The 25,572-nt window shown below is 47.8% G+C and overlaps 1 protein-coding gene, 10 non-coding genes and 1 pseudogene across 11 annotated transcripts; all 12 read left to right on the forward strand.

Moving 5' to 3' along the window:
• The first annotated feature begins 2,878 nt into the window (after positions 1-2,878).
• On the forward strand, positions 2,879-2,960 carry TRNAS-UGA (transfer RNA serine (anticodon UGA)). The gene has a single exon. It is a non-coding gene; the product is annotated as a tRNA-Ser (tRNA).
• An 85-nt stretch (positions 2,961-3,045) lies between these two features.
• TRNAS-UGA (transfer RNA serine (anticodon UGA)) lies at positions 3,046-3,127 on the forward strand. Its single transcript has one exon. It is a non-coding gene; the product is annotated as a tRNA-Ser (tRNA).
• Positions 3,128-3,212: 85 nt separating this feature from the next.
• Positions 3,213-3,294, forward strand: TRNAS-UGA (transfer RNA serine (anticodon UGA)). The gene has a single exon. It is a non-coding gene; the product is annotated as a tRNA-Ser (tRNA).
• A 5,003-nt stretch (positions 3,295-8,297) lies between these two features.
• On the forward strand, positions 8,298-8,379 carry TRNAS-UGA (transfer RNA serine (anticodon UGA)). The gene has a single exon. It is a non-coding gene; the product is annotated as a tRNA-Ser (tRNA).
• A 136-nt stretch (positions 8,380-8,515) lies between these two features.
• LOC146201028 (uncharacterized) lies at positions 8,516-11,605 on the forward strand (annotated as a pseudogene).
• Positions 11,606-13,399: 1,794 nt separating this feature from the next.
• On the forward strand, positions 13,400-13,481 carry TRNAS-UGA (transfer RNA serine (anticodon UGA)). Its single transcript has one exon. It is a non-coding gene; the product is annotated as a tRNA-Ser (tRNA).
• An 85-nt stretch (positions 13,482-13,566) lies between these two features.
• Positions 13,567-13,648, forward strand: TRNAS-UGA (transfer RNA serine (anticodon UGA)). Its single transcript has one exon. It is a non-coding gene; the product is annotated as a tRNA-Ser (tRNA).
• A 4,180-nt stretch (positions 13,649-17,828) lies between these two features.
• On the forward strand, positions 17,829-17,910 carry TRNAS-UGA (transfer RNA serine (anticodon UGA)). Its single transcript has one exon. It is a non-coding gene; the product is annotated as a tRNA-Ser (tRNA).
• An 85-nt stretch (positions 17,911-17,995) lies between these two features.
• On the forward strand, positions 17,996-18,077 carry TRNAS-UGA (transfer RNA serine (anticodon UGA)). The gene has a single exon. It is a non-coding gene; the product is annotated as a tRNA-Ser (tRNA).
• A 143-nt stretch (positions 18,078-18,220) lies between these two features.
• On the forward strand, positions 18,221-19,381 carry LOC146201033 (uncharacterized). The gene has a single exon (XM_084592481.1). It carries the CDS (start codon positions 18,221-18,223, stop codon positions 19,379-19,381), a length of 1,161 nt encoding a protein of 386 aa, XP_084448607.1.
• A 3,772-nt stretch (positions 19,382-23,153) lies between these two features.
• TRNAS-UGA (transfer RNA serine (anticodon UGA)) lies at positions 23,154-23,235 on the forward strand. Its single transcript has one exon. It is a non-coding gene; the product is annotated as a tRNA-Ser (tRNA).
• Positions 23,236-23,320: 85 nt separating this feature from the next.
• TRNAS-UGA (transfer RNA serine (anticodon UGA)) lies at positions 23,321-23,402 on the forward strand. The gene has a single exon. It is a non-coding gene; the product is annotated as a tRNA-Ser (tRNA).
• Positions 23,403-25,572: the final 2,170 nt, after the last annotated feature.

Raw genomic sequence — 25,572 nt, forward strand, 5'->3', positions numbered from 1 at the left:
CAAGTCACGCCAGGCTGGATCGTGCCTATGTCTCTTTGGCTCTGCTACCAAGGTGTTCGGATTATAAAGTTAAACATGTTTCTTTCAGCTACCATAGCTTAGTGGCTTTTACTATCGGCACAAAGAAAAAAAACTCGAAATTTTGCTGGGACCTATGGAAGTTTAACGTTGAGCTCCTTGATGATGAAGTTTTTGTAAATGTGGTTAAAATGAAGATACAGCGATTGCTTGAAAGTGAGCCTTCGAAATCTATCGCGGCGTGGGAAATATTCAAGCAATAAATTAAAATAGGCGCTAAAGAAAGGAGCACCGTCCTGAGACAAGAACAAAGGAAGAAAGAAAAAGAACTGCAGTGCGAGTTAAGTTTCGTTTTGAGCTTGGAAAATCTGCAGCCCGGAAAATATACCGCACAGATCAGAAAACTGAAAGCGCAGTTAGAATGTGCAGATAAAGAAAAATACATGGGAGCGATAGTACGAGCCCGGGCTGAAAGGTTGTTCATGGGTGAAGCGCCGACGAAACGCTCGATAAGTGATGAAAAGCGATACGCGAAACGAAACGAAATAAGACAGATAAGATACGGAGATACGGTTACTAGTGACGGCGAGGAAATAAAAATGGCCTTTTTTGAGCACTATCGCAACCTGATAGGGTGCCAACAGCCAGTGGAAGAAGGTTTTGAACAAGAATTTCTTGCATTAACCCCAGCATTGGAACCAATTGTTACAGCAGGTCTGGAAGCGCCAATAACTGTAAATGAGATTGAAAAAGCTATTGAGGAACTAAGCCATGGGAAAACACCCGGTCCAGACGGTGTTGGTGCAGCATTGTACTAGATGTTTAAGAGCGAAATCGCAACCGCATTGCACCGAGTGATTTTCGTCAAACACACGTTGTACTGGTTCCAAAAAGTGACGATCCTTTAAAGCTCTTACCTGTAACATCCTATCGTCCAATCAGTCTGACTAACGTAGACTATAAAATTTTTATGAAGGTTCTTGCGAGTAGGTTACAGAAGGTCATTAAGGAAATAGTAGGGCATCATCAGACGTGTGGTATTAAAGGCCGAACAATAAGTGTAAACATTCATGTAGCTAGAAGCATTCTGGAGTGTTGTGACGCTTGGGGTGACCACGTTGCAATGCTCCAGATAGACCTTGAGAAAGCCTTCGACCTTGTTGATCATGGCATACTTTTTCAAATACTAGAACATATTAAAGTTGGATCTATTTTATTAGATGGAATAAAAATGGCTTACAACGAATGTTATACTAAGGTTGTTGTCAACAAGCAACTAACGAAAAATATTCCAGTGATGTCATCAGTTAGACAAGGCTGCCCACTATCGCACTTGCTATTTGCGATTTACCTCGAACCCTTTTGCCAAAAGATCATTCACTGTGAACGTATACACGGATTCAGACTGATGGCTGGCGAAGTTAAAATTTTGGCGTACGCCGATGACATTGCTGTCTTTTGTCAAGACAAGGAAAGTATTAGTCAAACAGTGCACTTAGCAAAGAAGTTTTTTCAGATGTCGGGTAGTTCAATAAATTGGGACAAATGTATGGGCTTTTGGCATGGCAGTTGGGATTCCACTCCTGAATCCCTCGAAAACATAAAATTCTCGACACTACCAGTAAAATATCTAGGGGTCCCACTTGAACATTACAAAGACGCAAATGATTATTGGGTGCAAGAGACTGAACGTTCTCGGGAGAAAGCACTAGTGTGGGGCGGAAGGGAGCTCTCCATGTTCGCCCGTTGAACTGTGTATAATTTGTTTATTGTTGCTAAAGTTTGGTATGTTCTTCAAGTGTTGTGCATGTCGCGAGTCAGTATTCAAAAGCTACACAGAGTTTTTGCTGTTTTTTTGTGAGGTTTTTTTGTGAGGTTCAGTGTGGGAAAGAACAAGTCGTACCAATCTCTTCCGTCCGGTTAGAGAAGGGGGACTCGGTCTTACTCACTTGTTTCTGAGACAGATTGTGTCTCGCTTTATGTTTCTGCGTACACAGAGCCATCCATTATTGCGCACTGTGATACAGGTGCGTCTCTGGCACGAGTTACCAGGATTTGTTGTGTCTTCTTCTAAATTAAGGCGAACAAGTATTCGTGGGTTTTTGCGTGAAGTCGTACTGAGTTTCCGAATTTTAAATGTTAGATTTTCCAAAGGATACCTGTCTTCAATAACAAAGAAACAATTGTACAAAGATTTACTAGATGTAATGCTCCCGGTCCCAATGTATCGCACCATATACGGTGCAGGCCCAGGAATGAACGTCCTGAAAAGGGTAAAGAAAATGCCCGTGCGCTCGTCAACAAAGACATTTTTTTTCTACTACACAGCGGAACACTGCCGGTTAAACCGTGGCTGGAGGAAAAGGGAATATTTGTCCCTTGGTCAGTGAACTGTATAATCTGTCGAAAGCCTGAAACCGTTGAGCACATTTTTCTTTAATGTTGGGACGCAATATTCCTTTGGGATATTCTGCAGCGATCGCTCAAAAAGCAGCTTCCAATTTCCCCTCGGGGTATCCGATTCCTCCCGGCAGCTGATGAAGGGGGGCTTCCCCTCGATATGATTATTCTGCTGGGCCTGCACAGTCTATGGAAGACCCGTATGGCTGTGAGAAATGCTGATAAACATGTCCGTCCTGCGCGAGAGTACTTTATGGAAAATGTGGTCTACATCAAACAAGTGTTGAAAAGCCGAGGGGATCCACCTGAATGGCTACCGGAAATGGAGAAGCTAGTCAACTTGAAGCCCTTTTAAGCGACGTACTGTCCAAGAAGGCTGGACGTCTGTTACTAAGCATTGTACTGTGGTAGTGCTACATATGTATGTATGTGTCCAGGCAAAAAGAAAAAGAAAAAAAAAGCAGTCGTGGCCGAGTGGTTAAGGCGATGGACTTGAAATTCATTGGGGTCTCCCCGCACGGGTTCGAATCCTGTCGGCTACGTGATATAGATCAAGCACATATGTTTTGCGAAATTTAGGCATTCATGCAAGCACGAGTGCTGGCACATTTTCTACAGCGCTCAACCGCAGTCGTGGCCGAGTGGTTAAGGCGATGGACTTGAAATCCATTGGGGTCTACCCGCATAGGTTCGAATCCTGTCGGCTGCGTGATATGGGTCAAGCACCTATGTTTTGCAAAATTTAGGCATTCATGCAAGCACGAGTGCTGGCACATTTTCTACAGTGCTCAACCGCAGTCGTGGCCGAGTGGTTAAGGCGATGGACTTGAAATCCATTGGGGTCTCCCCGCACGGGTTCGAATCCTGTCGGCTACGTGATGTAGATCAAGCACCTATGTTTTGCAAAATTTAGGCATTCATGCAAGCACGAGTCCTGGCACATTTTCTACAGCGCTCAACCGCAGTCGTGGCCGAGTGGTTAAGGCGATGGACTTGAAATCATTCTACTTCCGGCTACCGTTCGGTGCGGACGCAGGATCATGGGCTCCACCGGAGCGGCGATAGCGGCCCAGGCTGGCCGCGGAAACGCGCAAGTCCGACGCAAGTACTGATAGTGAGTATCAGATCGTTCTGCCTCAGCTGCCTACAGGACGTGTTGCGTTAAACACGCTTTTTTTGCACGGAGATGTTAAAGCTAGACCCTTCCGAGTCGAGGATTTCCGCGATGCGCTCGCCGAGACGGACGCGCTCCCCGAGGTTGTCGCTTTGGGGGCGTATCAGGTAAATCACGTATGGGCTGTCACTTTCAAGACCGCTGAAGCCACAAAGCGCATCTTTGCTTTGAAAGAGCATAACTTTAAGGGGCGACGATGCATTATTTTCGACCCTCAAGACCAGCAAGTCCGCCTCCGACTTCACTGGATGCTCCACGGTGTCGCTGACGAAGATATTCGGACGGCTTTCGCCCCATTCGGCAACGTAACCGAAGTCACCCGTGAACGATGGCGCGTCTCGGGTGTAAACGAAAAAGGCACCACAACACGGTCCGTACTCCTGAAGTTGAAGACAGGGATGAAATTGGATGACCTTCCCCATCAACTGAGGGTAGCAGGCGAGTTGGCCCTCGTCGTAGTGCCCGGAAGGCCCATGCAATGTCTACGTTGCCACGGCTCCGGACACGTGCGACGCGAGTGGAAAGTGCCGCGTTGCTCTCGCTACCGGCGCTTCGGACACGCGGAAGTGGAGTGTGTGCGCACGTACGCGGCGGCAACGGTACCAGCTATGAGAGAGGAGACGCCTGAGGACGTGATGGACGTTGCCGAGGCTCAAGAAGCAGCGAAGGGAACCCAAGACAACACGGGAGGTTCCGCAGTGCCAGATAATGTGGCAACATCGCATGGCACGGATAAAGAGGTGTGCGTGGACACCAGCACTCAAGAGCCAGCGTCGGCTGTATCGGAGTTGTCCTTGAAAGAGGACGTGTTCAGTCAAGGCGCCGCACAACAGGGACCAGCAATGAGTGTGAGTGCTATCACGGAAGTCGGAGCTCGGCCAACAGGCACCGCTATTGCGCCAAAGCGTCCGCATGCCGAGGCCGGCAACTGTGATGACAAAGGGAACCCTAGCAACAACGAGGAGCCACCAGCGAAAGCGACACAGAGCCGACGACAACCGTTCAGGCCAAAACCTAATACCTCGGCAGACAGGAAAACCGCTGGAAAGCCTTCCCCGCAGCAAGTTGGGCCCACCACAAGTGATGGCGGTGGGACCTCTGGAACTGTCTAGCGGCACGCTAGACGTAAAAGCTAAGCGCCTTGCTCCCGGTGTCCTCCTTATGCATGAAAATGGCGATGAAACAGGCCCTGAGCGTAGCAACGCTTAACGTCCGTGGGTTGGCAGGGAGACGAAAACAAATCCAAGTACATCGCCTTTTGACAGAGCTAGACATAGACGTGCTAGCGGTTCAAGAAACCAAAGTGGAAGGGAGGAGGCGACTGGGAGCATGGTGCAGCGTTTCACGTCAAGGTATGATGTGGCTGTTAGTCACGCGGTGGGTTCATCGGCTGGCTGCCTTCTGCTTGTTAGGCGGTTGCCAGGACTGACAGTGCAGGCCGTGACCTCATCCGCATGTGGAAGGCTCATTGTCTGCGACTTCGTTTTTCACAATAGCGAATGGCGCGTTCTGTGTGTGTATGCACCCAATACTGTTGAAAAAAGGTTCAACTTCTTCACAAGGATGCAACGATATTTAAGTTCAGAGAGGAAACTCGTGGTGATGGGGGATTTTAACTGCGTGTTAAGCGCTAGAGATAAGACCTCAAACCGTGCCTACAATGACGTAAGCACTGACTGTTTGTCCCAGATGATTGGTGAATTTTCGCTGGAAGACGTTGCGGAGTGTTTGGATGGTGCGCGCAGTGTGCTCTAGACACATTTCCAGGGATCCAGTCATGCGCGACTCGATCGGATTTATGTATCGTTGGATGCGATACCAAACTGTCAAAATTATGCCGTTATCGCGATTTCGTTTTCCGATCACTGTCTTGTGAACTGCAGTATTGGACCTAGAAATCAAAGCAAACATTTTCTCTGGGAACTCTGGAAGTTAAATTCTAAACTCTTAGATGACCAGATTTTACGTGATATTATATTAGAGAAGATAAAAGAAATAGAGAAGCGACCTAACAGTAGCATTGGGGAGCAGTGGGAGCTATTTAAACAAGAAATAAAGATGAAAGCGATAGAAAGAGGCGGTTGCATTCGTCATAATGAAAAGCACGAAGAGGCAGGACTAAGGTCAACACTAAACATGTTAGTTGCTCAGGAAAGCAAACAGCCGGGGGTGTATAAAGATGACATCAAAAATATTAAAAAGAAAATAGAGTTAATGGATGAGGAACGATATCGTGGAGCGATCGTTCGTGCAAGGTTTGAAAGATTGACAGCTGGCGAGGCCCCCACTAAGCGGGCCCTCAGTCTCGAAAAAGCACAAGCTCGTCGAAACGAAATACTAGAAATAGAATGGAACGGCAGCCGTATGACGGATAAGGATGACATAGCACGTGCGTTCTATGATTACTATCAGCAGCTATTCGCAATAAGGAACATTGAGTTGGAGAAGTTTAAGGGGGTGTTTGTTTCTTCATTACCCCGACTGGACAACTGCACAAAAGAAAGACTAGAGCAGGTAATTTCCGAGCAAGAAGTAGCACGAGCAATAGAAAACCTAAACCCAGGGAAGTCGCCTGGGCCTAACGGTTTGGGCGCAGCTTTCTACAAAGCATTTAAGGAAGAGCTATCCCCGCTGTTGGCAGAAGTTTTTAACGAAGGTTTCCACCTTAAAGTGTTGCCGCCTTCGTTTGCCACGTCACACACTGTGTTAATACCTAAAACTAATGAAACGGAGAAATTAACATTTGTGACATCATACAAGCCTATATCACTAACAAATGTTGATTACAAAATTCTAATGAAAGTTCTTGCGGCCAGGCTGCAGACAGTAATTCAAGAGATAGTCGGCACCCATCAGACTTGTGGCATCAAAGAACGGTCCATAACTACTGATATACATAAGGCGAGGTGCGTGCTGGAGTGCTGGCGTCGCTGTTTGCACTAGGGTCGCGGTTCTCCAGCTCGACTTAGAAAAGGCTTTTGATTGTGTTTCTCATGATGCTTTGTTTTCTATTTTGGACTATATCAACGTGGGTTCTGTTATCAGAGAGGGCGTGGCTCTGGCGTACCGAAACTGCACCACGAGATTGATTGTCAACAAGGAACTGGGCGATCCAATAAATGTGCAACGCTTGGTGCGCCAGGGCTGCCCCCTCAGCCCTCTTCTGTTCTGTATTTATATAGAAACTTTGTGCTTGTCTATTATTCGAAGCGGATTTGTCCAGGGCTTCCAACTGCATATGTGCGAGCTGAAACTCTTGGCGTACGCAGATGACGTAGCAGTTTTCTGCTTGGACAAAGAAAGTATACTCAAGGCATTTGAGATAGTGAAAGAATTCAGTGCGATCTCAGGAATTCCAGTAAACTGGGGAAAGTGCTTAGGGTTCTGGAATGGGGAGTGGTCATCGACACCCAATGTTTTTGCCAACGTAACCTGGGTCACAACACCGGTGAAGTATTTGGGCGTACCTTTGGAATGCTATGAAGACAGTGATTCATTCTGGCGTGCCCAAGCTCAAGAAATAAGCGAGAAGGTCGACAAGTGGAAAGGGGCGCCGCTATCTATCTTCGCACGAGCCACTGTGTGCAATCTGTTTTTTGTGGCAAAGTTGTGGTATGTCATGCAGGTACTTCATTGTTCCAGGTTAAATGTACAAAAGCTTCATCGAGTTTTTTCGGCATCCAAATGGGAAAGGTGTAGCCGAGATAACTTGTTTCGCCGGGTTCGAGAAGGTGGACTTGTGCTTGCTCATCTATTTGTACGCCAACTGGTTAATCGTTTTATTTTGCTCCGTGACTTCTCAGACCCTTTCTTACGTACTGCGTGCCAAGTAAGGCTTCGTGCGGGCAGTGCCCAATTTTGTTGTCTCTACGAGAAGTATTCCAGGGCGAATTTCCAAGTTTTTTCAAGAAATAGTAAGCAGTGTCCGAATTTAACTGCTCGTTTTTCGGTAGAATACTTGAGTAAAGTCAAAAAGAAGAAACTGTACAATGATATTTGTGACAACCTTTTTCCTCTTCCTATGTACAAAGCCTTGTACAGCGAGAGTCTAGGTAAAGACGTATTAAAACGTGTGAAAAGAATGCCAGTTTCTCCGGGGGGTAAAGACGTTTTTCATTAAGCTACATACAGGTACCTTATCGGTGAAAACATTTTTCGAAGACAAGGGTTTTTATCTGCCTTGGAGTTCACAATGCCTAATATGTAAACAACCAGAGACAATAGACCATGTTTTTCTGCACTGCTGGGAGGGTGTTTATTTTTGGGACGTATTACAAAGAACACCTAAAAAAGAATTATCTTTAGATCCACACGGAATCAGGTTCCTGCCGACAGATAATGAAGATTATGTACTGTACCCCAAGACACCGTAATGTTTCTAGGATTACACAGTCTTTGGCGGTCCCTAATGGCGGGCTTCCACGTTGACCCAAAGCTCGCCCTGCAAGGCTCTACTTTCGCGAGTGTATGTACACCTTTGTTGAAATGCACAAAGCGATGAATGTAGTCCCAGCATGGGTGGTGAAAGTTGCACCATTGGTAGAGTTGAAAGAATTTTAACTCGACAACGTCAACCCCAATAGGGTCAACGGCTTTTTTACCTGTGTCATATTTATGTGAACATCACGAGCTGGAGTGTTCAGTTCAATTTGTGTGTCAACCTTGGTTATGTGTATGACAGCCGGCAATAAAGAAAGAAAAAAAAGCAGTCGTGGCCGAGTGGTTAAGGCGATGGACTTGAAATCCATTGGGGTCTCCCCGCACAGGTTCGAATCCTGTCGGCTGCGTGATATGGGTCAAGCACCTATGTTTTGCAAAATTTAGGCATTCATGCAAGCACGAGTGCTGGCACATTTTCTACAGCGCTCAACCGCACTCGTGGCCGAGTAGCTTCCGGGCGCCGAAGCGCATGGACGTGTAATCATGTGCTCCGTCGGAGCGGTATAAGCGGCCCAGTCTGGCCGCGGAAACAGGTTTTTGTCTGCCGTCGATGAAGATTACCAGGTCGTACTGCCAACTTTGCCGACAGGAAGGATTGTGTTGAACACAATTTTTATGCACGCAGACCCAGCGGTTAAACCGTATCGCGTCGAGGACTTCAGAGATACTTTGGTTCATCTTGGTGCGCTCCCTGAAGTGCTTGCTTTGGGGGCGTGTCAGATGAACCATGTCTGGGCCGTTACGCTCAAGAGTGCCGAGGCAACAAGGAAACTAATGGCGGCTACTGATGTAAAGGTGAAGAACCGGCCGTGTCTACTTATTGACCCGAATAACCAGGATGTGCGCCTGAAAATCCACTGGGTTTTGCATGGCGTTAGTCACGACGATGTCCGTGCTGCCTTGCTGCCGTACGGAACAGTGACTGACGTTTCCAAAGAGCGTTGGAGAGCCTTTGGTGTCGCAGACAAAGGGTCCACTACGAGAACAGTGGCCCTCAAGTTGAAAAATGGAATTTCAAGGGAGGACATTCCGCACCAGCTCAAGATAGCAGGTGAACCCGCACTTCTTGTTGTTCCGGGAAAGGCGCCGCTCTGTGTGAGGTGCTAGGCCACAGGACATATTAGGCGGGATTGTAAAGTGCCGAAATGCAGCCTTTGTCGTCGCTTCGGCCACACAGATGAGCAGTGCGTCAAAACATACGCCAGTGCAACAGGGCCTGCAAGAACCGACGACTTCTCAGAACACCTCATGGACGAGGTGGACGTCGCGGAAGTTAGCGGTGCAGAAGATAGTGCGAGGGCAAAGGACTCAAAGGTGAGAACAAACCAGCCCCCTCAGCTCGAGGGAAATTCTGAGCGACAAGAAGCCCTGCAACATGAAAAAAGCGCTGCGGGCGAGGCCACCGAAGCAAGTGTTGCTGCTATCGGTGCCAGTGGTAAGTCGACGTCAACGTCTTCAAAGGAACAGGCACCGATGGACACGCGCGAAAGCACAAGTAATAGTGCGACCACGAAACGCACGCGCGACGTAACCGACGCAGCGGGCGCCCCCGACAAGACCGATCAAGAGGAACCGCCCCACTAAGCGGCCCCTCTACGTCGGCCATCTTTCAAGCCAAAGCCCACTATTCCGCCTGACCGGAACCCACCAGGGATGCAGCCTTCGCCATGAAGGAGCCCCGAGTTCGTGGCTGCTCTGGCCGCTTCTGGGGCTCAAGGATTCCTGATGCGGCCCGGAGCGGCGACAAATGCAGCGTCGCTCTGTTTCAACGCCACCAGCATGAACCAGTGATGCCACCTTGGAGCATTGTTTTTCGGTCATGTCAGCCTGTACTGCGCAGTTTGTCCGCTCCTGACCCCAATGTACCAGGTAAGATCGTGCGGCTCGTTTGATTCATTTTCAGCATGGCGGTTGAACCAGAAGTAGCTCTACGTGTAGCCTCGCTTAATGTGCGAGGGTTGTCAGCCAGGCGAAAACAGTACCAAGTCAGCCGTCTATTGTTAGATAACGATATAGACATAATGGCGGTACAAGAAACGAAAGTGGAGAGCGATGAGCAAACGAGCCGCACGGTCGAGCCCTTCTCTGCTCGCTATAATATTTGCGTGTGCCATGCGGTTGGTACCTCGGGTGGCTGTGCGCTGTTCTTGCGCAATTCTTTGGGCATTTTAGTAGAAGCAGTAACTGTGAGTGATAATGGCCGTTTCGTTGTCTGCGATTTCTCTTTGACGGGTGTACAGTGGCGTGTCATGTGCGTGTATGCGCCTAACAGAGAGGATGATCGGCGTAGTTTCTTTGAGCGAATCGGTGTCTACTTGAAATGTTCAAAGAGCGTCATTCTACTCGGCGATTTCAACTGTGTCTGCTATGCCAAGGACAGGTCAGACAAGAGGTCGGTGCGAGACAGAAGTGCTCTCCTACTAAGCACGTTGACGCAAGAATGCAAAATGGAAGATGTTGGTCATGTTTTGGTTTGCAGCTCTTCACACTTTACGCACTTCCAGCGTGCAAGTCACGCCAGGCTGGATCGTGCCTATGTCTCTTTGGCTCTGCTACCAAGGTGTTCGGATTATAAAGTTAAACATGTTTCTTTCAGCTACCATAGCTTAGTGGCTTTTACTATCGGCACAAAGAAAAAAAACTCGAAATTTTGCTGGGACCTATGGAAGTTTAACGTTGAGCTCCTTGATGATGAAGTTTTTGTAAATGTGGTTAAAATGAAGATACAGCGATTGCTTGAAAGTGAGCCTTCGAAATCTATCGCGGCGTGGGAAATATTCAAGCAAGAAATTAAAATAGGCGCTATAGAAAGGAGCACCGTCCTGAGACAAGAAGACAGGAAGAAAGAAAAAGAACTGCAGTGCGAGTTAAGTTTCGTTTTAAGCTTGGAAAATCTGCAGCCCGGAAAATACACCGCACAGATCAGAACACTGAAAGCGCAGTTAGAATGTGCAGATAAAGAAAAATACATGGGAGCAATAGTACGAGCCCGGGCGGAAAGGTTGTTCATGGGTGAAGCGCCGACGAAACGCTCGATAAGTGATGAAAAGCGATACGCGAAACGAAATGAAATAAGACAGATAAGATACGGAGATACGGTTACTAGTGACGGCGAGGAAATAAAAATGGCCTTTTTTGAGCACTATCGCAACCTGATAGGGCGCCAACGGCCAGTGGAAGAAGGTTTCGAACAAGAATTTCTTGCATTAATCCCAGCATTGGACCCAATTGTTACAGCAGGTCTGGAAGCGCCAATAACTGTAAATGAGATTTAAAAAGCTATTGAGGAACTAAGCCACGGAAAAACACCTGGTCCAGACGGTGTTGGTGCAGCATTGTACAAGATGTTTAAGAGCGAAATCGCAACCGCCTTGCACCGAGTGATTTTCGTCAAACACACGCTGTACTGGTTCCAAAAAGTGACGATCCTTTAAAGCTCTTATCTGTAACATCATATCGTCCAATCAGTCTGACTAACGTAGACTATAAAATTTTTATGAAGGTTCTTGCGAGTAGGTTACAGAAGGTCATTAACGAAATAGTAGGGCATCATCAGACGTGTGGTATTAAAGGCCGAACAATAAGTGTAAACATTCATGTGGCTAGAAGCATTCTGGAGTGTTGTGACGCTTGGGGTGACCACGTTGCAATGCTCCAGATAGACCTTGAGAAAGCCTTCGACCTTGTTGATCATGGCATACTTTTTCAAATACTAGAACATATTAAAGTTGGATCTATTTTATTAGATGGAATAAAAATGGCTTACAACGAATGTTATACTAAGGTTGTTGTCAACAAGCAACTAACGAAAAATATTCCAGTGATGTCATCAGTTAGACAAGGCTGCCCACTATCGCACTTGCTATTTGCGATTTACCTCGAACCCTTTTGCCAAAAGATCATTCACTGTGAACGTATACACGGATTCAGACTGATGGCTGGCGAAGTTAAAATTTTGGCGTACGCCGATGACATTGCTGTCTTTTGTCAAGACAAGGAAAGTATTAGTCAAACAGTGCACTTAGCAAAGAAGTTTTTTCAGATGTCGGGTAGTTCAATAAATTGGGACAAATGTATGGGCTTTTGGCATGGCAGTTGGGATTCCACTCCTGAATCCCTCGAAAACATAAAATTCTCGACACTACCAGTAAAATATCTAGGGGTCCCACTTGAACATTACAAAGACGCAAATGATTATTGGGTGCAAGAGACTGAACGTTCTCGGGAGAAAACACTAGTGTGGGGCGGAAGGGAGCTCTCCATGTTCGCCCGTTCAACTGTGTATAATTTGTTTATTGTTGCTAAAGTTTGGTATGTTCTTCAAGTGTTGTGCATGTCGCGAGTCAGTATTCAAAAGCTACACGGAGTTTTTGCTGTTTTTTTGTGGGGTTCAGTTTGGGAAAGAACAAGTCGTACCAATCTCTTCCGTCCGGTTAGAGAAGGGGGACTCGGTCTTACTCACTTGTTTCTGAGACAGATTGTGTCTCGCTTTATGTTCCTGCGTACACAGAGCCATCCATTATTGCGCACTGTGATACAGGTGCGTCTCTGGCACGAGTTACCAGGATTTGTTGTGTCTTCTTCTAAATTAAGGCGAACAAGTATTCGTGGGTTTTTGCGTGAAGTCGTACTGAGTTTCCGAATTTTAAATGTTAGATTTTCCAAAGGATACCTGTCTTCAATAACAAAGAAACAATTGTACAAAGATTTACTAGATGTAATGCTCCCGGTCCCAATGTATCGCACCATACACGGTGCAGGCCCAGGAATGAACGTCCTGAAAAGGGTAAAGAAAATGCCCGTGCGCTCGTCAACAAAGACATTTTTTTTCTACTACACAGCGGAACACTGCCGGTTAAACCGTGGCTGGAGGAAAAGGGAATATTTGTCCCTTGGTCAGTGAACTGTATAATCTGTCGAAAGCCTGAAACCGTTGAGCACATTTTTCTTTAATGTTGGGACGCAATATTCCTTTGGGATATTCTGCAGCGAGCGCTCAAAAAGCAGCTTCCAATTTCCCCTCGGGGTATCCGAATCCTCCCGGCAGCTGATGAAGGGGGGCTACCCCTCGATATGATTATTCTACTGGGCCTGCACAGTCTATGGAAGACCCGTATGGCTGTGAGAAAGGCTGATAAACATGTCCGTCCTGCGCGAGAGTACTTTATGGAAAATGTGGTCTACATCAAACAAGTGTTGAAAAGCCGAGGGGATCCACCTGAATGGCTACCGGAAATGGAGAAGCTAGTCAACTTGAAGCCCTTTTAAGCGACGTACTGTCCAAGAAGGCTGGACGTCTGTTATTAAGCATTGTACTGTGGTAGTGCTACATATGTATGTATGTGTCCAGGCAAAAAGAAAAAAAAAGCAGTCGTGGCCGAGTGGTTAAGGCGATGGACTTGAAATCCATTGGGGTCTCCCCGCACGGGTTCGAATCCTGTCGGCTACGTGATATAGATCAAGCACCTATGTTTTGCAAAATTTAGGCATTCATGCAAGCACAAGTGCTGGCACATTTTCTACAGTGCTCAACCGCAGTCGTGGCCGAGTGGTTAAGGCGATGGACTTGAAATCCATTGGGGTCTCCCCGCACGGGTTCGAATCCTGTCGGCCACGTGATGTAGATCAAGCACCTATGTTTTGCAAAATTTAGGCATTCATAAAAGCACGAGTGCTGGCACATTTTCTACAGCGTTCAACCGCAGTCGTGGCCGAGTGGGATTCTGCTTCCGGCCACGCCAGTGAACGGACGCAGGATGCAGGGCTCCTCGGGAGCGGCTTCAGCGGCCATGTCAGGCCGCGGTAACAGGACTGCTGAACAGGATGGTACTTATCAAGTTGTTTTGCCTGCACTGCCAACAGGTCGGTTTGTTTTGAATACCGTTTTCTTGCATGCCGATATCAGGGCCCGCCCGTACCGGGTGGAAGATTTCCGGGATGCTTTGGCGCAACACTCGCTAATCCCCGACGTTATCGCAATGGGGGCGTATCGGATGAGCCACGTCTGGGCCGTCACTCTCAAAGACACTGAAGCGGTGAACAAGATTGTAAGTGTAGGTGAGCTGTGTGTAAAAAACGGTCGCTGCTTGGTGATTGACCCGGGGAACCAGGACGTGCGACTCAAACTTCACTGGCTGCTACACAACGTGCCAGACGAGGATGTTCGTGCTGCATTTGCGCCGTACGGAAAGGTGTCGGAGGTTTCCCGGGAGCGCTGGCGTGTTAAAGGTATGCTAGAAAAGGGCTCCACCACTAGACTCGTCACGCTGAAGCTGAAAGCTGGCTTGAAGCTCGACGACCGTCCGCACCAGTTGAATGTTAGCGGCGAGCTGGCGCTAGTGATTGTGCCAGGCAGACCCCCGTTGTGCCTACGCTGCCGGAGTACTGGTCACATCCGCAAAGAATGCCGGGTTCCTCGCTGCGGAACCTGTCGACGGTTCGGGCATGAAGACAGCCAGTGTGCACGAACCTACGCTAGCATTGCCGGGCCTGGGACCAGCGAAGACTCGTCCGAGTTAATTATAGACGAGGCGGATGCGGAGGAGGCTGCTGACATTAGAGGTCAGTCAACGAAACAGGACGCGCCTTCCATGACGGTTTTAAAGAAGAATAAGGTGACAGTCTCTAATGAACAGAATGAAACTCTGCATGTCTTGAACGTTCCATCCCAGGACCATGAAAGCGCGTCAAAGGAAGCGTCAGAAGACGTAATCAAATTTTCTGATGCTGAGGACCATCTCAGTACTGAGCCTTCCTGTACTGATGCCATGGAGGTTGGGCCGGAGACAGCAGCCTTATTGCCGCGAAACGTCCGCACGAAGAAAGCGTCGAGGAGACTCAGCTGCCAGGCGGTGTTTGTGGTAAGCCGCCTCCGAAAACTTCGGGCATCCGAAGAGCAACTTTGCGACCGAAGCCGAACTTCTCGGCCGACACGCGGCAGGCGGGGAAACCGCCTCCGTAGTTTTGTGGTGTCCTGAACGATTTGTGGGTCGGCTGCCTACCGACCAGCGTCAGGAACATTCTGCAACCAAGAGGGGCGTGTGTGAAAAAAAATATGAAAGACGATGCTTGGACTTCGTTTGAATGCAGCCCGATGTTCTGCTGGGAGGACATTACATGCACACATACGCCGCTGTTCTTCAGAAGCGGAGGCCACGCAACCATGAAGGTAGGCACCATGCTGGTACGGGCGTCTCTTTCTAATTCATGACTCTTAAGCTTAATTTGCCGTTACACGTAGCTACTTTGAATGTCAGAGGGCTGGGAGCGAGAAGGCGACAATGCCAGCTCAGTCGCCTCCTTTTGGATAATGATATAGATATAGCAGCTGTGCAAGAGTCAAAGATTGAGAGCCAAGAAAGCACTGACCGTATGGTGGCTTCTTTTCAAGCAAACTTTTATGTGTGTGTATGCCATATTGTTGGTGTATCGGGTGGATGCCTTTTATTTATACGTAACACGCTGGGAGTAAGCGTAGAGTCCGTTTTTGCCTGTCCAAGTGGTCGGCTTTTGGTTACTGATTTTACCTACTGTAATTTATGCTGGCGTGTTGTGTGTGAGTATGCTCCCTATTCAAAATGCGAACGTGAATCGTTTTTTGAGTCTATTGAATTGTGGCTGAAGACTGACAAAATCTTGCTTGTACTTGGTGACTACAACTGTGTGTGCTCAGCTGTGGACCGAGCGGCGAAGTGTAAACCTCGAACAGACAGAAGCTCCGACCTGTTGAATGCACTTGTGCATGAGTATGGCCTTGAGGGTGTTGGCAGTGTGTTCTCCACTGGAAACCAGCCAGAGTTCACGCACTTTCAGCGAGATAGCCATGCTAGATTGGACAGGGTGTATGCCTCGGTTGATCTTGTTTCCTAAGTACTGCATATGAGGTCAAGCCTGTGTCTTTCAGTGATCATTGTCTCGTGAGTGCAGTGTTTGGTCGCAAAGGAAAGATATCGCGCTTTAACTGGCACCTATGGAAACTGAATGCCAAGCTTCTCGCCGATGAAGAGTTCCTTATGGAAGTTAAGACCGAGTTTGAAAATCGTCTTGCTATGCGACCAGTAAGTTTTGCAGCGGAATGGGACAGCTTCAAAGAGTGGGTCAAATTGAAATCCATAGAAAAGAGCAGTAAGGTGCGGCATAACGAGAAAGAAAAAGAAAAAGAACTGAATGAACAACTCCAGTTTCTTTTGAGCATGGAAAGTTCAGTGCCAGGGCATTTCTCCAGTAAAATACGAGAGATAAAAAGTGAGTTGGAAACAATCGACAGTGAAAGATACACAGCGGCTGTTATACGTGCAAGGGCTGAAAATCTTTGGGCTGGAGAAGTACCGACAAAACGAGCGCTAGCAGACGAGAAAAGATACGCCTGCCAGAAAGAAATAAGGAGTATTAGGTATGCCGGCCATATCACAGAAGATGCTAAAGATATTCAGCGTGCGGTAACAGAGCACTTCGAAGAACTGCTTAGCGCCAAGCTTGAGACTGTAGGCGGCTTTCGAACAGATTTTCTAAGACTGATGCCTGCACTGGATGACTAAAGTAAAGCGATCTTAGAAACACCGGTAACGTTGCAGGAGATACAATCTGCAATAGATGACCTGACACCTGGGAAGGCCCCTGGGCCGGATGGTCTAAGCACCGCATTCTTTAAAACTTTTCAGCAGTATGCGGCTCAGTTTATGCTCTGTGTAATGACTGAAGCTTATGAACGTAATACTGTTCCATTGTCTTTCTCTACATCGCACATTGTTCTAATACCCAAGACAGATGATCCGGAGAAACGACAGTTGGTGGGGTCATATCGACCGATAAACCTCACCAATGTTGACTATAAGGTGTACATGAAGGTTTTGGCAAAAAGACTGCAAAGCGTAATAAAAACATTGGTTGGGCCTCATCAAACGTGCGGCATCAAGGGTCGATCCATTGCCACGAATATACATGTCGCAAGAACCGTATTAGAATGCGTTGAAGCACTCGGTGGTCAGATAGCCATGATGCAATTAGATTTGGCGAAAGCCTTTGACCGTGTTTCTCTCGAAATTCTTTTTTCCATTTTGGAGCATCTAACCTTGGTGACGTCATAGTGGAGGGTGTTAAAATGGCTTATGCGAACTGCACGACCCGCATTATTGTGAATGGTGTACTGACTGACAGCATCGCAGTACGTTCATCGGTAAGGCAGGGCTGCCCGCTCTCACCCCTGCTTTTTGCACTGTATTTAGAGCCACTTTGCTTGGCTATCATTGATAGCGATCGCATTTTAGGGTTCAAGCTGCAATCAGCACACGTGAAAATGCTAGCATATGCTGATGACATAGCAGTGTTTTGTGCAACTAGAAAGAGCATCTGTGAAGTCACTGGTGTCGTCCAAACATTTTGTGATCAAACCGGATGCAAGATCAATTGCGAGAAAAGCTCTGGGTTTTGGCACGGTGATTGGGACGTGACACCTGATTTCTTCTGTAAGCTGCGATGGTCTGCTCTCCCAACACGATATCTAGGCGTGCCTTTAGTTAATTATGCTTCTTGGCCTCCATAGTTTGTGGAAAACACGAATGCAGGTGCGTCATGCAGATATAGATACACGATCTGCTCGCGAAAACTTTATTGAAAGTGCTGTGTATATACGCGAAACTTTCAGGATGCAGCAGGATCCACCACAATGGCAATGTCTATTTGATGAGTTGGTGAACCTGAAAAGATTTTAGCCGCGTACGCGTTAGCTCAAGTGTAGTTGACGTGTTTTATCATGTGTATTTTTGTTTTGTGTTTTACGGCAATAAAGAAAAAAAAAGCAGTCGTGGCCGAGTGGTTAAGGCGATGGACTTGAAATCCATTGGGGTCTCCCCGCACAGGTTCGAATCCTGTCGGCTGCGTGATATGGGTCAAGCACTTATGTTTTGCAAAATTTAGGCATTCATGCAAGCACGAGTGCTGGCACATTTTCTACGGCGTTCAACCGCAGTCGTGGCCGAGTGGTTAAGGCGATCGACTTGAAATCCATTGGGGTCTCCCCTCACAGGTTCGAATCCTGTCGGCTGCGTGATATAGATCAAGCACCTATGTTTTGCAAAATTTAGGCATTCATGCAAGCACGAGTGCTGGCACATTTTCTACAGCGCTCAACCGCAGTCGTGGCCGAGTGGAGTGCACTTCCGTCTTCGCTAGCGAACGGACGTGTGCACCATGGGCTCCGTAGGAGCGGTTACAGCGGCCCAAATGGGTCGCGGAAACAGGTTTTCTTGCTCAGGTGACCAAGCTTACGAAGTTATTTTGCCCCGGCTTCCAACAGGTCGTATTGTATGTAATACTCTTTTTTTGCACGCCGATGTGAGAGCGAGACCATACAAGGTCGAGAATTTTCGCGACGCACTGGCTCAGTTGGGACTGCTCCCCGAGATTATCGCCTTGGGGGCGTACCAAATGAATCACGTTTGGGCCATTACGTTCAAGAGTGACGATGGAATGAAGCAGCTGCTGTCTTGCCGTGAACTAGCCGTGAAAGACCGTCGGTGCATTGTTGTTGAGCCTGGTGACCAGGATGTTAGAATGAAAATCCACTGGATTTTATACAACGTTCCCGATGAAGATGTGCGGACCGCCCTGGCTCCCTACGGCACAGTCACAGAAATTGCCAAGGAACGCTGGCGCGTACAAGGCGTGCTGGACAAAGGCTCCTCAACACGGTCAGTGTCCTTGAAGTTGAAGCCTGGTGTGACAATTGATGATTTGCCGCACCAGCTGCGCATTGCTGGAGAACAGGTTCTCATAGTCATTTCCGGCAGAGCTCCACTTTGCCTGAGGTGCCATACCACAGGACATGTCCGACGAGAGTGCAAAGTTCCTCGTTGTACGCTATGCCGCCGCTTCGGACATCTTGAAACTGAATGTGTCAAGACCTATGCAAATGTCACAGGGTCTATAACAAGGCAAGACGCCTCGGAGCTCGTCATGGACGAGGTTGAAGCCGAGGAAGCTGCGAGTACCGAATCGAGCAAACCGCAGTCAAATGCCAAGGATACGGATGACACTGGGGGCGGGGCAATAAAGTGTAGTGAAGACCGCGCCTCTGAGCCTGCTCAGGCAGGTGCAGCGGAGACTGGTGGGGCATCAGATCGAGAAGGCAGCCATGGCACTATAAGCATGAGAGAAAATGCCGCAGTTACCGAAGGAGGTATGGACTACGACCAATCATCCACGAACGTGGCACCAACAAAGAGGACCCATGACAAGGCCTGTGTTGAAGATTCGTGTCTTTCTACCCCCAGCGCCGACGAACCACCTCCCAAAACACCAGGACAGCGTCGGGCGACGCTTCGCCCGAAGCCCAACATCCCGCCGGACTGAAAGCCGGCGACGACTACACCGACGTAGGAAAAATGGCTCGCCCCGAATTGACTCAAGGACGAGGGGAGACTCACGACGGGTCTGCCAGCGTGTGTGTGCTGACGTTCAGTCAGTACACGCCGGACGACCCGCACACCTCTCGAGTGGACTCGACGTTTCGTAAGCGAGAACGTTTCCTGTATTCCTCATCTGTGTATAATACGGTAGAAGGTGAACACCGAGCGGTTTGGTTATCTTCTGTTTCTCAACGAAATGGCAGCTCAACCTGAAGCAACACTTCGATTTGCTACGCTTAATGTAAGAGGCCTTGCAGCGAGGCGACGTCAGTATCAACTGAGTCGCCTCATGCTGGACAACGATTTGGACGTGATAGCAGTGCAAGAGACTAAGATCGAAAGTGAAGCTCAGACAAACCGCATGGTCGAACCATTTAGAAATCGGTACAGTGTATGTGTATGCCATTCTGTTGGTACATCGGGAGGGTGTGCTATCTTCATCCGCAATTCTTTAGGTATTGTTGAAGAATCTGTTGTAGTGTGTAATACTGGACGTTTTGTTATGTGCGATTTTTCATATCTTGATTCACAGTGGCGCGTACTGTGTGTGTATGCCGCAAATAAGGAAAATGAGCGCAAAGCATTCTTTAAAAATATTGAACCTTATTTGAACTCTACCAGATATACGATCCCTCTTGGGGATTTCAATTGCGTGTGTATGCCCGAGGACAGAGCTACTAACGCGATCATTCGGGATCAAAGTTCGCTGCTTTTGAGCTCAATCGTCCAAGAGCACAATCTCGAAGACGTTGGGAGTGCTATGTCAGAAGGAATCCGTCCTCAGTTCACGCACTTCCAACAAGCCAGCCACGCACGACTCGACAGAGCTTATGTGTCGGCTATCTTGGTGCCAATGATTAGTGAATACTTGGTTAAAAGCATCGCATTCAGCGACCATTGCATGGTGATGTTTACAGTAGGAACTAAGCCCAAGAGGTCTAATTTCAACTGGAACCTTTGGAAACTAAATGTAAAGCTGCTTAGTGATGAAAGTTTCGCGCGTACAGTACAAGAAAAACTTGATAGTTTGTTTATGGGCGACAATAGGGACGTTATAGAGAAATGGGAGCGTTTCAAAGAAGAAATAAAAATGAGCGCAATCGAAAGAGCGTGTGCACTACGACATAACGAGAAAACGGAGGAAAAAGAACTTCAAAGCCAATTAAATTCATTTCTGCGGCTAGAAAACGCACAGCCAGGCCAGTTTGCATCAGAAATAAAAGAAACAAAAAATAGACTAGAATTGATAGATAAAGAAAAATACAAAGGTGCTATCATACGCGCACGCGCAGAGCGGTTGTGGCTAGGTGAGTCGCCAACAAAGCGGTCCCTATGTGACGAAAAACGATACTTCGTCAAGAATGAGATTAAAGAGATAGTCTACGAGGGAAAAATAACTCGCGATTTCAAGACTATTCAGCACGCGTTTGTTGAATATTATGAAGAACTGCTGGGTCACGAGGCAAACTTGCAAGAACGCTTTGAGTCAGAATTTTTGTCGCTGTTGCCAATACCAGGGGATGAAGTTAAGCTTAACCTAGAGGCACCCATTAGCGTCATTGAAATCAAGCGTGCTATTGACGAGTTGAGCTCTGGAAAGGCACCGGGACCAGACGGGCTTGGCGCAGCTTTCTACAAAGCCTTCAAGAGTGATATGGCGTATGTGTTGCACCGAATAATTCAAGAAATGTATGAAACCCACATGATGCCTCCGTGTTTCCGAAAAACCCACATTGTTCTCATACCGAAGAGTGACGATCCCACCAGGCGACAATCAGTAAAAGCTTATAGGCCCATAAATCTCACAAATGTAGACTATAAAATTTTAATGAAGGTTTTAGGACGAAGATTGCAGAATGTAATAAAGTCTATTGTTGGCCCGCACCAAACGTGCGGAATAAAAGGTCGAACGATACATACAAACATTCATGTAGCACGTAGTATTCTAGAATGCTGTGATTCATTTGAGAAACCTGTAGCCATGTTGCAATTAGACATGGAAAAAGCCTTTGACCGCGTTAGTCACCATATCTTGTTTTCTATCCTTGAACATGTGAATGTTGGCCGCGTTCTTTTTGATGGTGTTAAAATGGCATATGCTGGTTTTACGGCAAACATCATTATTAATAAGCAACTCAGTGAAAGCATTACTGTTCGTTCTTCAGTTAGACAAGGATGCCCTTTGTCGCCGTTGTTGTTTGCCCTGTATCTCGAACCATTCTGTCTAAAAATTATGTCAAATGAGAATGTGCATGGCTTTGCGATATTGTCCACTGAAGTTTAAATCCTTTCTTACGCGGATGACATTGCAATCTTCTGCGCAGATAAAGATAGCGTAACAGAAGCAGTGAAAGAGGCGACTAGGTTTTGCAAAGTCTCAGGAAGCGTGATAAACTGGGAAAAGTGCTTCGGCTTTTGGCATGGTAGCTGGGAATCTGCGCCTATCATGCACGAAGGCTTTCAGTGGGCAATGTCACCGGTTAAATATTTGGGAGTTCCGCTAAACGATTATAAAGAACCAGCAAAGTACTGGGAAGCAGAAATTGAACGTGCGCGTGAAAATACGCGCAAATGGGGTGGCCGAGATTTTTCTATTTTTACTAGAGCCACAGTATGCAACCTGTTTCTAGTGGCCAAAGTTTGGTATGTGCTTCAGGTATTGTGTATGTCACGAACAAGTGTCCAGCGATAGCACCGAGTGTTTGCCGTGTTTATTTGGGGGTCGAGTTGGGTGAGGACAAGCCGCACAAATCTTTTTCGATATGTGAAAACCGGCGGCCTGGGTTTGACTCATTTGTTCGTTAGGCAACTTGTGTCGAGATTTATGTTCCTTCGGAACCAAAAAGACGCTTTCTTGCGGACAGTAATGCAATTGTTGCTGGGTGAGGCACTGTCAGACTTCGTTGTATCATCCAACCCTGTTTGACACATGAGGGTCAGAGGTTTTCTCTGGGAGGTTGTTCGAGCTTTTAAATTTTTGAAAGTTCGCTTTTCAGTGCAGTACCTTACTGAAGTATCGAGGAAAGAACTTTACAAAGCACTCATTGATACTGTGTTGCCTGTTCCTGTCTACCGGGCCATGTACAGTGTAGGTCAAGGTAAAAATGTGCTGAAAAGAGTAAAGAGGATGCCTGTGCGGGCCTCGGTTAAAACATTCTTTTTTCAGTTGCACAGTGGCACTCTACCAGTGAAGCCCTGGCTTTAAGAGAAGGGTATTTTTGTTCCATGGTCCGTAAATTGCCTAATTTGTAGAACACCGGAGACGATAGATCACATGTTCCTTCACCGTACAGACTCGGTATTTCATTGGGACATCTTACAACGAACGGTTAAAAAGTTGCTCCCGATATAGCCATACGGAATACGATTTCTACCTCTAGAGAGTGGGGACGACATACCATATGACATGTTCATGCTTCTCAGCCTACACAGCATTTGGAGAAATCGAATGGCTTTCAGGCATGCAGACGTGACTCTACTCTCCGTCAGGGAGTACTTTATCGAAAGCATGTCTTATATAAGAGATGTGCTTAGGGCCCAAAATGAGCCCCCCAAGTGGTTGTCAGTAATGGACGACCTTGTACAGCTTAAACGCTTTTAATCCTGTGGCGTGAGCGAGGCAGATTTCCGCTCGCGCCTTTTACTTCTCAAGTGATGTAGATGCTGTACAGATGTGTTTTGTTTTGTGTTATATTCCAATGTGGTAAAAAAAAAAAGCAGTCGTGGCCGAGTGGTTAAGGCGATGGACTTGAAATCCATTGGGGTCTCCCCGCACAGGTTCGAATCCTGTCGGCTGCGTGATATGGGTCAAGCACCTATGTTTTGCAAAATTTAGGCATTCATGCAAGCACGAGTGCTGGCACATTTTCGACAGCGTTCAACCGCAGTCGTGGCCGAGTGGTTAAGGCGATGGACTTGAAATCCATTGGGGTCTCCCCGCACAGATTCGAATCCTGTCGGCTGCGTGATATGGGTCAAGCACCTATGTTTTGCAAAATTTAGGCATTCATGCAAGCACGAGTGCTGGCACATTTTCTACAGCGTTCAACCGCAGTCGTGGCCGAGTGGGATTCTGCTTCCGGCCACGCCAGTGAACGGACGCAGGATGCAGGGCTCCTCAGGAGCGGCTTCAGCGGCCATGTCAGGCCGCGGTAACAGGACTGCTCAACAGGATGGTACTTATCAAGTTGTTTTGCCTGCACTGCCAACAGGTCGGTTTGTTTTGAATACGGTTTTTTTGCACGCCGATATCAGGGCCCGCCCTTACCGGGTGGAAGATTTCCGCGAAGCGTTGGCACAACATTCGCTGATCCCCGATGTTGTTGCGATGAGGGCGTATAGGATGAGCCACGTCTGGGCTGTCACTCTCAAGGATTCTGAAGCGGTGACTAAGCTTGTTAGTGTAGGCGAGTTGTGTGTGAAAAACGGTCGCTGCTTGATAAGTGACCCGGCGAACCAGGACGTGCGGCTGAAACTTCACTGGCTGCTACACAACGTACCAGACGAGGATGTTCGTGCTGCCTTTACGCCGTATGGAAACGTGTTAGAAGTTACAAGGGAGCGCTGGCGTGTGAAAGGTATGGTAGAAAAAGGCTCAACTACTAGACTTGTCACGCTTAAGTTGAAAGCTGGCGTGAAGCTGGATGACCTGCCACATCAGTTGAACGTTAGCGGTGAGCTGGCGCTCGTTGTTGTGCCAGGCAGACCTCCCTTGTGCCTACGCTGCCGGAGCACGGGTCACATCCGCAAGGAGTGCCGGGTTCCTCGCTGCGGAACCTGTCGACGGTTCGGTCATGAAGACAGCCAGTGTGCACGCACCTACGCAAGCATTGCCGGACCTGGGGCCAGCGAGGACACGTCCGAGTTGATAATGGATGAGGTGGATGCGGAGGAGGCGGCCGACATTAGAGGACAGTCAACGAAACAGGACGCGCTTTCCATGACGGTTTTAACTAAGCAAAAGGTGACGGTCTCAAGTGAAAAGAATGAAACTCGGCACGTCTCGCACGTTCCATCGCAGGACCAACAGGACCACGAAAGCGCTTCAAAGGAAGCGTCAGAAGACGTAATCAAGTTTTCTGACGCTGAGGAGCATCTGAGTACTGAGCCTCCTTGCACTGACGCCATGGAAGTTGGGCCGGAGACAGCTGCCTTAATTGCCTCAAAACGTCCACACGAGGAAAGCTTCGAGGAGACTCAGCTGCCAGGCGGCGTTTGTGGTGAGCCGCCGCCGAAAACTGCGGGCATCCGAAGATCGACTTTGAGACCGAAGCCGAACTTTTCTGCCGACACGCGGCAGGCGGGGAAACCGCCTCCGTAGGTTTTGTGGTGTCCTGAACGATTTGTGGGTCGGCTGCCTACCGACCAGCGTCAGGAACATTCTGCAACCAAGCGGGGCGTGTGTGAAAAAAAAAATGAAAAACCGTGCTTGGACTTCGTTTGAATGCAGCCCGACGCTCTGCTGGGGGGACAATACGTGCACACATATGCCGCTCTTCTTCAGAAGCGGATGCCACGCAACCATGAAGGTAGGCACCATGCGGGTACGGGCGTCCCTTTCTAACACATGACTCTCAAGCTTAATTCGGCGTTACACGTAGCTACTTTGAATGTCAGAGGGCTGGGAGCGAGAAGGCGACAATGCCAGCTCAGTCGCCTCCTTCTAGATAATGATATAGATATAGCAGCTGTGCAAGAGTCAAAGATTGAGAGCCAAGAAAGCACTGACCGTATGGTGGCTTCTTTTCAAGCAAACTTTTATGTGTGTGTATGCCATTCTGTTGGTGTATCGGGTGGATGCCTTTTATTTATACGTAACACGCTGGGAGTAAGCGTAGAGTCCGTTTTTGCCTCTCAAAGTGGTCGCCTTTTGGTTACTGATTTTACCTACTGTAATTTATGCTGGCGTGTTGTGTGTGTGTATGCTCCCAATTCAGAATGCGAACGTGAATTGTTTTTTGAGTCTATTGAATTGTGGTTGAAGGTCGACAAAATCTTGCTTGTACTTGGCGATTACAACTGTGTATGCGCAGCTGTGGACCGAGCGGCGAAGTGTAAACCTCGAAGAGACAGAAGCTCCGAGCTGTTGAATGCACTTGTGCATGAATACGGCCTTGAGGATGTTGGTAGTGTGTT

The sequence above is a fragment of the Amblyomma maculatum genome, chromosome 2 (assembly GCF_055883805.1).
Source record: "Amblyomma maculatum isolate TAMU_Amacu chromosome 2, ASM5588380v1, whole genome shotgun sequence".
Taxonomy (NCBI): Eukaryota; Metazoa; Arthropoda; class Arachnida; order Ixodida; family Ixodidae; genus Amblyomma; species Amblyomma maculatum.

Bases quoted from the DNA above. Each gene is read 5' to 3' on its own strand.
- LOC146201033 (XM_084592481.1), top strand. From the start codon at position 18,221: ATGGGCTCCGTAGGAGCGGTTACAGCGGCCCAAATGGGTCGCGGAAAC.